This window comes from Triticum aestivum, chromosome 4A (genome assembly GCF_018294505.1).
Source record: "Triticum aestivum cultivar Chinese Spring chromosome 4A, IWGSC CS RefSeq v2.1, whole genome shotgun sequence".
NCBI lineage: Eukaryota > Viridiplantae > Streptophyta > Magnoliopsida > Poales > Poaceae > Triticum > Triticum aestivum.
This window is the reverse complement of record NC_057803.1, coordinates 711322443-711335673: the sequence shown is the minus strand read 5'-3', so window position 1 is coordinate 711335673 and position 13231 is coordinate 711322443. Positions and strand designations below refer to the sequence as shown.

The 13231-nt window shown below is 51.3% G+C and overlaps 1 protein-coding gene across 1 annotated transcript; it reads right to left on the bottom strand.

Moving 5' to 3' along the window:
* Positions 1 to 757: 757 nt before the first annotated feature.
* Positions 758 to 2608, bottom strand: LOC123084363 (adenomatous polyposis coli protein 2). The gene is made up of 2 exons (XM_044506006.1): positions 2129 to 2608; positions 758 to 1567 (listed from the first exon to the last, which is right to left on the bottom strand). The coding sequence occupies exons 1-2, from the start codon at positions 2606 to 2608 to the stop codon at positions 863 to 865; spliced, it is 1185 nt and encodes a 394-aa protein (XP_044361941.1). The 3' UTR covers positions 758 to 862.
* Between the last annotated feature and the right edge of the window lie 10623 nt (positions 2609 to 13231).

Sequence of the window (13231 nt, the reverse complement as noted above, 5' to 3'; positions counted from 1 at the left end):
AAAGATAACTGAAATATATAAAATAAAAAGTATTGCAAATATATCCAGGATTGATCTTGTTCTAAAGATCTTGCAAATATATGAAAAGTTTCAAAAATGGATATTTCATTTAACAGATATGAATCATTCAAATTTAAGGATGAAATTAAGTACATGTCATTCGTATGGAGAGAGAATGCATGCATAGTCCGTCTCCCAATTCTAACTCCCTCTCTCTCTTCTACGAAAAGTTGCTAGTCACTGTTTTGTGTCAAACCGTATTACGAAGTATAGTTGCTGGAATGAATTATTGTGTTATACGGGTCAGACTGCACGAATCTTAATGAAACCGATGGACAGTGGATCCAACGCCGGTACATCCCGGCTCCGGTAAAATTACTTATTCGAAGAGAGAAGTAGCTTTGTTTCTCAATTTAAAGCAGTACTGTATTTTTGATGAAAATGGAGGTTTAATGCCAGGCATATCAAAATTATGCCCGCCCAGCTAACTCAAATGGTCCAAATTGGGCTAACTGGTCTGGGTGGGGAAGGGAGGAAAAGATTTTTAAAAGGAGCTAATTATCAAACAGTGCGATTGTTGACAAGTAAGAAGAGCTAATTATGAAACAGTGCTATTGTTGAAAAAGATTTTTAAAAATCGAGATTGATTTCATCAGAGGATAACTGTTCACCAATCACAATCAGCAGTAAATTCACCAATTCACCAATTCACCAATCACAGTTCAGAGTATCAATTTACACTATGGATTGTGGTTACTAAAGTTCCTACAGACGACAGACACAAAATTCGGGTCGGGGGCGATGTGTTGTTCACTCCTCGTCGTCGCCCCGCCCGGCGCTCAGTCGTCGCCCCGCCCGGCGCTCAGTCGCCGCCGCCGCGCGGCCCCCTCCAGATGAGGTACAGGGCGAGGGCGATGACCCCCAGAGCGGACGCGCACACGACGAAGTCCTGTAGGCTGGGGAGCGCCTGGGCACCCGCACCCGCTGTCGCCTCCGTGATGGAGGAAGCAGGGCTGGCGGCGAAGGCGATGAGCGAGGAGCACTCGAGGCTCTGCACGGCGCTCGTCTCAAACTTGGCCGCGAGCATCTGCCTGACGGCGGGTGGCAGCTCCAGGCCGGAGCGTAGAGCCGACTGCACCCCCGGGGCGATCAGCTTGCCGCGCAGCAGCGCCTCAACGGCCGGCCCCATCTCCGGGCCGAGCCGACCGAGGAGGCTGGGCGCCACCCTGGCGAGGACGACGTCGTCGACGAAGAGGGGGAGATGGAGAAGCCGTCCACCACGCAGCAGCAGAGGGGCGTGGTCGATGCAGACCGCCGCTCCGTCGACCAGCAGCTCCACCCGACGCGGGTCGGCCACCTCTGCCGCCGGCGCCGGAGTCGCAGTGGATGGAGGCGCCTCGAGAAGGCCCTTGAGGCCCTCCGCCCCAGCCTTGACGGCGGCCTTGAGCCGCGTCTTGGCCTCCTCGCGCGCCAGCTCGCGGAGCACGCTTTTGGCGAGCTCCGCGGCCTCCTCCTTGAGGAGAGGCCACGCCATGAGCGCCAGTTCCCATAGCAAATCCTTGGCCATCTGAAACGCCAACAAATTGAACATTGTCAGAACAATGCCGCAAAAACAGAGTCGCAAAAAAATTATCCCCGCGGCCCGATGAACGACCTGAAACCCCGCCTGATTCACAACAAGAAGAAACCACGACGATTTGCGGTAAATTCCCATATGAACACCACCAAATCCAAGTCAGAAAGATTATCCTCCACCCCGATGAATAACCTTAATCTGCTACAGCGAGAGCGAGGCCGCTACGACCAGGAACAATCTGCTACAGGTAACATAATGAACCCTATGAAGAACTGATCGCGGTAAATCCCCATCGATTATCCAGGATTCGACAGAAAAATTCGTGTCAGGAACACGAACCCAAGATTGGCACCTGCCAACAATCACCGAAATGCAAGAACTTACTACTACTATCAAGAATCTACCGGCCCCGATCGACAAACCAAAAGAACTGACGCTCCTGCTCGAATTGCAAGAAACACCTGTGGAACCTGACGACAAATCTAGCAACGCGGCCGCCCAGAGAAACGACCATGGCATGGCAGAGGGGAGGGCGGAGAGGAAAAGGTGTACCCGCCGCCCGCCGCTCGGCGATGCGGTTCGTTTCTCGGCGCGTGGTGATCCCGCCCGCCGCTCGCGACGCGGTTCTTCCTCGGCGCCGCCCGCCGCTCGTTCCTCGGCGCGAGGCTTGTCGTGATCCCGCCCGCCGCTCCCGACGCTCGGCTCCTCGCCGCGGTTGTGGTCGGCGCCGGGCTCGCGCGGTCTCGGCCGCGCTGCGAGCTGTGCGCCGGTCTCGCCGGTGGATGGGGCGGGGAGGGGAGGGAGGGGAGGGGAGGCGAGGGTTTCGTCGCCGGTGGGAAGCGGGGATTGGGCGCGGAGCGCGGAGGAGGGCGGGGGTTTATTTGGGAGGGAGAGGAGGGGAGGGGAGCTGCGCCTACGCCGGTGCCTGCGCTTATGTAGGCAGCCGCCCGGAACAGAGGAACCCACGGCTATCGTGTTCAAAGGTGAAAATTGTGCATTTCGTCCGAAAGTATCTTTTGAGCTCGAGCTCATTTGAGACCGGATGAATAGTGAATTCATAAAAATATCAAAAAAAAATCTGATTTTTTTTTGTGGTATACTTTGACAAATGTTCTAAGTGTTTGTAAATTTTCATCATAAGACCACATTCGTGAAAGGCGTGGCAATAAATAAATAAAATCAGTGTTCCAAAATGCTTTTGAAAGTAGCATTTTTAGAATATCATTTTTGTTATTTGTCACGCCTCCCTCGAATGTGATATCATTATGAAAATTTGCAAACACTTAGAAAACTTTTCAAAGTTCATCAATTTTTTTTTTCAAAATTACGTAGGCAGCCGCCCGGAACAGAGGAACAGGGCAGGGGTGCCCACGGCTAGCTATCTTGTTTGAAGGTGAAAATTACGGATTTGGGTCTTCCTAATCTTTGACGCATAACGATTTGGTACCCATTTAGCTACAGTTCAGTCGATTGATCTGACTTTGGGGTCAGTCGACCTTCGTGGGAACTCGCCGGAGAAAAGGCTCGGCGCGGGGGGCCTAGAGGGATGACCGGGGCGTCGGCGGACAGGCAGTGGGGAGTGGTTCCGGGGAGGGCGGGGCGGCGAGGCGGCGTGGGAGCGTCGCTGGCCGCGGGCGACGGGGCCCGACAGTTTGGCCGGTGGTGGCTGGCGGCTCAAGGGCTGGAGGTTGAAGAAGCAATCTAGGCCTTTGATTTCGAATCCAATGACCCAGAAATCGACTGACCTCAACAGAAAAAAGTCAGTCGAGAAACATTTGGTACCACAGGTCGAGAAACGCTCCAATACAGTTCTCATACATGAAAACCAACCAACCGTCCACCGTCGCCTGTCGTCGCCATCATGGCGAAGACCAACGGATGGGAGATCATGGTCGATGACTGGGCTGACACCGATCCGGCTAAGGTCTCCATCGCTCGCGAGATTGCCGCCCGGTTGAAGAGCCTGCCTGCCATTGCCCGTGAATCACGCGCGGGGCTTGCTCAAGCAGTTCAGGGTGGATGAGAAGGCTCGTCTATTCCCGGACTGCAAGGGCGTGCCCATGGTTGCTGTTGTCGTGTGGTCCATGCTCGAGTCACGGTTCCGCGATGCTGCCCAGCGCGCTCACTCGTGCATGTACCGCCCGCGCATCCGGTGCAGCAAGCGGCCCCTCCTAACAGATCCAGAGGCAGAGCATGTATAGCATGTTCAAGTTGTTGTGCCACATTGATCGACCCCAACTACCTCACCATCTCCCGCAATAAGTCGGCAGCAGGTATGCATGTGGTCGTCATTGAGGGGGAGGAGGAGCATGATGCTTCACCTGATGTGCAGGTCGTGGCCGGGCCTATTATCGCATGCCATAAGGAGGCAACCATTGATGTGGAGGAGCTGGCAGACACGGTTCTTCCCGTGAAGACCGAGAAGGAGCCACGGGAGGACGAGGAGGAGCAGGAGCCACGAGAGGAGGAGGACATGTAGAGGGCGAAGAAGAAGAAGAAGAAGAAGAAGAAGAAGAAGAAGAAGAAGAAGAAGAAGAAGAAGAAGAAGAGGGCATTCAAGATGCATGCTCGGCGCCACTGCACGCCTGAGTGCCAGCCGATCCCTTGCCGTTCCGCCCGACTGAACTGCAGAAGTTACAGTTTACTAAAGAAAATATGCAGTTAGTAGTAGCAGTTAATTTATATTTGTATGCAAGTTTGAACTACCTATGATGTGAGTGTCAGTCTACCAATGGAGAAAGCATGAACTACCTATGATGCATATATGAGTGAACTATCTATGATTTGATAGTTGGCAACATCTATTTTGTTTGAACTTTAACTATTTATGTTTTGTTTTGGCAACATCTACCTATGAAGAAATTCTGGACATTGTTTTAACAACTGTTTTCTCTCAATTTTAACAATTTTGGCAACATCTATATTTGTCAGTTTGGACACTGTTTTGGCAATTGGCTTTATGTTTCTATGTCAGTTATCATTCATTTTTTGGCAACACCTATTGGGCAAGAACATTCAGTCACAAATACATTCAGATAGTGACACTGAATTTAAACACAGCATGAATTCAGCTGCATTGAGACTTATGTCAGCCGCATTCAAATAGTGACACATTCAACTACATTCAGTCTTATTCCATTCAGATGATGAGGAAATGAAGTTAGACACAACATAAGTTCATTAGGTGCATTACATAATGTAACATAAGACTTGCAGTTCTTCTGGTGCAATATATTCAATAGGTGCATTACAACACAAGTTTTCTCTCGAGTTTTGCTATATATTCTCGGTCATTAATTAAACTAGTAGAATATAATGCAATCAGAAAAAAATATTAAAAGGCATGTAGCAACACACAGGCATACTTGTGTTGTTGTATAAAACTCCTGAATTTTTGACCCCTTCCAGCAATATCAACGTTCAAAAAGAAGAACATCTATAGAAATACACCCTCTCATTCTCTTCTTATTTTAAAAAAATGAACGACCACTCAGTTTATTCTTATCTTGAAAAAGCAATTTACTCTGTTATCGCACGAGACAACGCTCACACTCACATCTCATTCCCCCGGCCTGCTCTCCCAGCCACGACTTCTCGCTGCAGCCTCCCGTCGGTGCCACGACATTCATCCCGCACCTTGCTCTCACGTCTCCCCTCCCCTCCACGGTGTCACCCGCCCCTCTCTCTCCCCTCTACGACATCAATGCGATTCCCTTTGCTAAGAAGTGCACACCATCGTAGCTGAGGGCGATCACCACGACAATGCAACATGTTGCCCACCGCAGCGCTAGAACTTCTGCAAGTATTGCGGCCAAGACCAGGTCCCGAGCTTATGTGTCCATCCTTTTATGTAGTTATTTATGTGTCTTTTATGAGTCATCTTTTGGGTATTGATATGGAAAAGTAAAAGCAAAACCAACAGTGTATTTTTGCTGCCATGATATACACATGAGCAAGCAAGTTGTGTGTAATTTGTATAAGATAATAAAGTTAAGTATCCATACTTAATGTCATGATAAACTCCAATCAAGCCCTTGTCATATATTACTCCAAGTGACCCTAGGTTTTTAGCAGGAAAAGGATTCATCACCCACACATGATCAGCCACTAGTCCTCCAAAGAAGGCATTCATGCTCATGACATTTATAGTATGAGTCCAACACCTAGTTTGGGACTAACCTATTAACTTAGTGCCCAGTGCCAGTTGCAGGGGTCCATATATAATAAGACCAAAAAAGATATATAATTGCTTGAAAGTGTATATAAAACATCCAGATTCTGACCAATGTAAAAATCATTGGAGGGGAGGGGAGGGGAGGGAGGGCGAGGGTTTCGTCGCCGGTGGGAAGAGGAAATTGGGCACGGGGCATGGAGGAGGGCGGGTATTTTGGGAGGGAGAGGAGGGGATTGGGCACGGAGCTGCGCCTGCGCCTGCGCTTATGTAGGCAGCCGCCCGGAACAGAGGAACATGGGAGGGGTGCCCACGGCTAGCTATCGTGTTGGAAGGTGAAAATTATGGATTTCGTCCTCCTAATCTTTGACGCATAATGATTTGGTACCGCAGCTCCAAATACGATTCTTATAAATGAAAATACATAACAACTATGGTCGCGTTTTTGGAAAAGAACCCGCGCTCCAGTTTGGCACAACACACGTCAGGGTCGCCATCGCGGGCCCACTTGTTGCTAAAACACGCCGAGTATTCAAATCGCCGCATCCTTATTCCATAGCCGCGTCTACTCCACCGCTCCTCTTTCTCCATCTCGTCGCCTCCCTCCTCGTCTCTCTCACCATCATCTCTCACTCTCCCTCTCTCAAATCCCTAACCAACCAACCGCCCACCACCGCATATCGCCACCGTCGATGGTAGATCCGGTTCAAGATCCTGCAATTGCTCGCGAATCATAAGTGGGGCTTGCTCAAGTAGTTCAGGGGAGATGACAAGGCTCATGTGTTCCGGGACTGCAAGGGCGTGCCCGCGGTTGCCGTTGTCGTGTGGTGCATGCTCGAGTCGCGGTTCGGCGATGCTGCCCAGCGCACTCACTCATGCATGTACCTCCCGCGCAGCCGGTGCAGCAAGCGGCCGCTCCTAACGGATCCAGAGGCAGAGCATGTATATCACGTTCAAGTTGCTGTGCCACACCAGTCGACCCCAACTACCTCGCTATTGCCCGCAATAAGCCGCCAATAGGTATGCTTGTGGTCGTCATTGACAACAACGAGGAGCAAGATGCTTCGCCTGATGTGCAAGTCGTGGCTCGGCCTGTCATCGCAGGACACAAGCAGGCGCCCATCGATGTGGAGGAGTTATCAGACACCGTTCATCCATTGAAGACTGAGAAGGAGCCATGGGAGTTAATTTATATTTGCATGTAAGTTTGAAATGGTGGAAATATGCCCTAGAGGCAATAATAAAATGGTTATTATTATATTACTTTGTTCATGATAATTGTCTGTTATTCATGCTATAATTTATCCAGAAATCGTAATACACGTGTGAATACATTGACCACAACATTGTCCCTAGCGAGCCTCTAGTTGACTAGCTCGTTGATCAACAGATAGTCATGGTTTCCTGACTATGGACATTGGATGTCATTGATAATGGGATCACATCATTAGGAGAATGATGTGATGGACAAGACCCAATCCTAAGCATAGCTCAAAGATTGTGTAGTTCGTTTAGCTAGAGCTTTTCCAAAAGTCAAGTATCATTTCCTTAGACCATGAGATTGTGCAACTCCCGGATACCGTAGGAGTGCTTTAGGTGTGCCAAACGTCACAACGTAACTGGGTGACTATAAAGGTGCACTACGGGTGAGGGAGTCCTGGATTAGGGGGTGTCCGGATGGCCGGACTATGACCTTTGGCCGGACTCCCGGACTATGAAGATACAAGATTGAAGACTTCGTCCCGTGTCCGGATGGGACTTTCCTTGGCGTGGAAGGCAAGCTTGGCGATACGATATGAAGATCTCCTCCCATTGTAACCGACTCTGTGTAATCCTAGCCCTCTCCGGTGTCTATATAAACCGGAGAGTCTTAGTCCGTAGGACGAACAACAATCATTCCATAGGCTAGCTTTTAGGGTTTAGCCTCTCTGATCTCGTGGTAGATCAACTCTTGTACTACCCATATCATCAATATTAATCAAGCAGGAGTAGGGTTTTACCTCCACCGAGAGGGCCCGAACCTGGGTAAAAACATCGTGTCCCTTGTCTCCTGTTACCATCCGTCTAGACGCACAGTTCGGGACCCCCTACCCGAGATCCGCCAGTTTTGACACCGACATTGGTGCTTTCATTGAGAGTTCCTCTGTGTCGTCACGCTTAGGCCTGATGGCTTCTTCGATCATCAACCACGACGCGGTCCAGGGTGAGACTTTTCTCCCCAGACAGATCTTCGTATTCGGCAGCTTCGCACTGCGGGCCAACTCACTTGGCCATCTGGAGCAGATCGGAAGCTACGCCCTTGGCCATCAGGTCAGGTTTGGAAGGTTAAACTACACGGCCGACATCCGCGGGGAATTGATCTTCGACGGATTCGAGCCACGGCCGAGCGTGCCGCACTGTCCCGATGGGCATGATCTAACTCTGCCGCCGGATAGCACCCAGAGTGCCGCTCAGGTGTCCGCTCCGACCATTAGCTCAGAGCCGACTGCGCTAGTTGGGGACGGACGGTTGGACGCCGCCCCAAGAGCCGCAATCTCTACGGCGATAGAGCCGAATACCAACCTAGTCCTTTGCAAGGCCCGTGACTCCAAGGTGCCGGACTCTGTTCCGGACTCCGAATCTTCTGCATCCCTTCCGATCGAACCTGATTGGGCTCCGATCATGGAGTTCACCGCCATGGACGTCTTTCAGCACTCGCCCTTTGGTGATATCCTGAACTCCCTAAAGTCTCTCTCTTTGTCAGGAGAGCCCTGGCCAGACTATGGTCAGCAAGGTTGGGATGCGGACGACGAAGAAATTCGAAACCCACCCACCACCCACTTTGTAGCCACTGTCGACTATCTAACCGACATGCTCGACTTCGACTTCGAAGACATCAACGGTATGGACGCCGATGAAGGAGTCGACCAAGAACCAGCACCTGTAGGGCACTGGAAGGCCACCTCGTCATATGACATATACATGGTGGACACCCCCAAAGCAGGGGATGGCGATGAAAACGCGGAGGACAACCCCTCCAAGAAGCAACCCAAGCGCCGACGTCAGCGGCGCCGCTCTAAATCCCGCCAAAGCAAGAATGGCGAATCCGGCACCGGAGACGTCAACACCCCGGACAGTGCCGAAGACATCCCCCTCCAGCAGGATTCAGCGCAGGAGGACGAAGGAGCCAGCCCTCATGAGAGAGCCGCCGACAGAGAGGTCGAGGACGACAATTATATGCCTCCCTCTGAAGACGAGGCAAGCCTCGACGATGACGAATTCGTCGTGCCAGAGGATCCCGTCGAACCAGAGCGTTTCAAACGCATGCTTATGGCCACGGCAAGCAGCCTCAAGAAAAAACAACAGCAGCTTAGAGCTGACCAAGACCTGCTAGCCGACAGATGGACTGAAGTCCTGGCGGCCGAAGAGTATAAACTCAAACGCCCCTCCAAGAGTTACCCAAAGCGCAGGCTACTACCCCAGCTAGAAGAGGAAGCAACTAAACCTACATCACCAGCGTACGATGCGCCCGATTGGCCACCCCGTGGCCGCGACAGAGAGGCCCTTCGGCCCACAATCCAAGCCGCACGCCGGCGCCGCTCTAAGAATACCAGAGCACGGGGAAACGCAACAGACCTGCGATACATATTGGAGGATAAGGCAAGGCAAACAAGATCGATCTACGGATCACGCGGGCGCCCCACATCACGTGAAGATAACCGTCACACCGGATATGATAATACGGCCAGGCCGAATACAACAGACCAAGCTCATCCGAGCTGCGTCGCGATATAGCCCAGTACAGGGGCGCCGCACACCCACTATGCTTCACAGACGAAGTAATGGATCATCAAATCCCCGAGGGTTTTAAACCCGTAAACATTGAATCATACGATGGCACAACTGATCCAGCGGTATGGATCGAGAATTATCTCCTTCATATCCACATGGCCCGTGGTGATGATCTACACGCCATCAAATACCTCCCGCTCAAGCTTAAAGGACCAGCTCGACATTGGCTTAACAGCCTGCCAGCAGAGTCAATTAGTTGTTGGGAGGACCTGGAATCCGCATTCCTTGACAACTTCCAGGGCACTTATGTGCGACCACCAGACGCCGATGACCTAAGCCACATAATCCAGCAGCCAGAGGAATCGGCCAGGCAATTCTGGACACGGTTCCTAACCAAGAAAAATCAAATAGTCGACTGTCCGGACGCCGAGGCCCTTGCAGCCTTCAGGCACAACATCCAAGACGAATGGCTTGCCGACACCTAGGACAGGAAAAGCCGAAATCTATGGCAGCCCTCACGACACTCATGACACGCTTCTGCGCGGGCGAAGACATCTGTCTAGCTCGTAGCAATAACATAACCAAGAGCCCTGGCAATTCGGATACCAAGGACAACAATGGCAGGTCACGTCGCAACAAGCACAAGCGCCGCATTAACGGCGACAATACTGAGGATACGGCAGTCAATGCCGGATTCAGAGGCTCTAAAACGGATCAGTGGAAGAAGCCATTCAAAAGAAATCCTCCGGGCCCATCCAGCTTAGACTGGATACTCGATCGCTCGTGCCAGATACACGGCACCCCCGAACAACCAGCCAACCACACCAACAGGGATTGTTGGGTGTTCAAGCAGGCAGGAAAGTTAAGTGCCGAAACCAGAGACAAGGGGCTACGTAGCGATGACGAGGAGGAGCCCCGACCACCGAACAACAGAGGACAGAAGGGCTTCCCCCCGCAAGTGCGGACGGTGAACATGATATACGCAACCCATATCCCCAAAAGGGAGCGGAAGCGTGCTCTAAAGGACGTCTATGCGTTGGAGCCAGTCGCCCCAAAGTTCAACCCATGGTCCTCCTGCCCGATCACTTTTGATCGAAGGGACCACCCCACTAGCATTTGTCACGGTGGATTCGCCGCATTGGTCCTAGACCCAATTATCGACGGATTTCACCTCACCAGAGTCCTCACTGGTACCACAAGGATATAGATCCCTCAAGGATTAAACCCACAAAGACAACCTTTAAAGGCGTCATACCAGGTGTAGAAGCTAGCTGTACATGCTCGATTACACTCAAAGTGGTCTTCAGATCCCCGGATAATTTCCGAAGCGAAGAGTTAATCTTCGACATAGTCCCATTCCGCAGTGGCTATCACGCCCTGCTCGGACGAACCATATTTGCAAAATTCAATGCGGTGCCGCACTACACATATCTCAAGCTCAAGATGCCAGGCCCCCGCGGAGTCATCACGGTAAATGGAAACACCGAACGCTCTCTCCGAAGGGAGGAGCACACGGCGGCCCTGGCGGCGGAAGTACAGAGTAGCCTCTCAAGGCAATTCTCCAATCCAGGTGTTAAACATCTGGAAAACGTCAAGCGAGCCCGAAGTAACCTACAACAAAGCCGGCTGGCACGTTCCGAGCAAGCATAACAGTGCGGCCCCAACCCCAGCCCTCACCAGATGGTGATATCGGTACCACGCGTACATAATTACGCTTTAGAAATACCATGGGCATAAGGGGAGGGGCACAACTACGGCACGCCCAGAATGCAGCTCAACCGCACTAAGGGGCTCCCTATTCTGCCGTTTCTTCTTTTTATACTTTCAGGACCCAACTATTCGGAAGGCTTGTCCGGCAATACACTCGCCGAACACATGATGCAACAGCCAGGGAGAGAACAAGCCACGTCAAATGTCCAGGTGGTCTCTATAACGAGCTTAATACCTGTTTTACTTAAAGTCCCGCAGCTTGCCCCTGGAGGGGGACATGTCAAATAATCCCATCTCTTGCTTATCCCACTATTTGTATCGTTCTGCTTTCGTAGCAGCCCTTTTTAATAAACAATACATAACTCTTATCTATTATTGTATTCATCTATTTTTATACAAATATATTCAGTCATGACATTATGCAACCGTACATTTTGGTACGGCCAATACACCAGGGGCTTAAGCACCCCATAACATGGTGTGAGAAGACCGAACACTCTCACGAGTGCGGCACCCCGAACTTATAGCACTATATGCATCGACTCCGAATCATGTCTTGGGTCAATAGTTGGGTTTGCCCGGCTCCCATGTTTTGGTACCGTACGTTCCGCAATGTTGGCTAAGGTAGCACTGGGAGAACTACTACGATTGTGTCCCAGTTGAGCTGGGTTAACACCTCAGTAGAGAAAGCTAAAACTGACCGTCATGATAGTGCGAGAGAGCGGTCACTGTTCGCGAGGTTTTTTGAGTCCTTAAAGACTTATGCCGCTTAGAGCGAGGAGCCAGACTTATCCGGCCTAGGCGTGGATAGCGCCCCGAACTTGGTCTTCCGAATACTAGGGGCTTCGCCGAAATTTAAAATTATAGAATTCTATGGCTAAGTGAGAGTGATAAAGCATTATAAGTCCGATGGCCTGGTTCATTGTGCTGAGCGCCTCCCTAGATGGACCCAAGAATGGGAACAAGAGCGCTCAGGTTTATCCCGAACACCCCAGCACTCGTGGCATGGGGGTAGAAGCCGACGACTTGCATCTCTCAGATTTGATAAACGGCCGCACAGAAGGCAATATTTTAAATTAACAAGCGTTGCTTAATGCATATGAACAAAGTTTTCAGCGTATAGGATAACAGATGCGAGTCTACTCAAAAATTACATCTTTGGAGCATTCACCCGCTATAAGGCGGGCACCCTTCAGAACACCCTTATAATACATCTCGGGCGTGCGATACTCCTTGCCCGGTGGTGGCGCGTACGTCAAAACCTTCTCCGTGTCCAGCTTGCCCCAGTGCACTTTAGCACGGGCGAGGGCCCGATGGGCACCTTCAATACAGACAGAGCGCTTGATGACCTCAATCCATGGACATGCATCCACCAGCCGCCGCACCAGACCGAAGTAGCTCCCAGCCATGGCTTCCCTAGGCCACAGCCGAACTATGAGGCCCTTCATGACCTGTTCGTCCACCTTGTGGAGCTCGACCAGCTGCTTCAGCTGCTTCAACTGAGACCAGAACACCTTTTTCGTCGAGCTCCCCTCCTCGGCTCGGTAGAACGCGGCAGCATCAGACACACTACGGGGCAGATCGGCGAACGCTCCTGGAGAGCTCCGGATTCGGGTAAGTAACAGATAATTTACTTTTATATTCTTGCTTTGCATAAAGAATGCCTTACCCGCCGCTATCTTCTTCATCGCCTCGATCTCCTAGAGGGCCTTCTGGGCTTCGGCCTTAGAGGTCTTGGCACTCTCAAGAGCCAAGGCGAGCTCGAACTCTCGAGTCTTCGAGTCACGCTCCAAACTCTCGTGTTTTTCCACGAGAGCCTGGAGCTCTTGACGCACCTCCGCCACCCGCGCCTCCTGCTTCTCTCGCTCGGTGCGCTCCAAGGCCGCACTATTTTCGGCCTTGGACACCGCTTCCTTCAGGGTCGCCACCTCGGCCGTGGCCCCTACAACATTTACGTTGGTCCTGTCATTATTTGCAATCAAGTATTTCTATATACATTCACA

Coding starts and splice junctions, on each gene's coding strand:
- LOC123084363 (XM_044506006.1), bottom strand. CDS start 2,608: ATGAGCTCGAGCTCAAAAGATACTTTCGGACGAAATGCACAATTTTCA. Junction 1,568..2,128: donor CGCCGAGCGGCGGGCGGCGG/GTACACCTTTTC, acceptor TTGGCGTTTCAG/ATGGCCAAGGATTTGCTATG.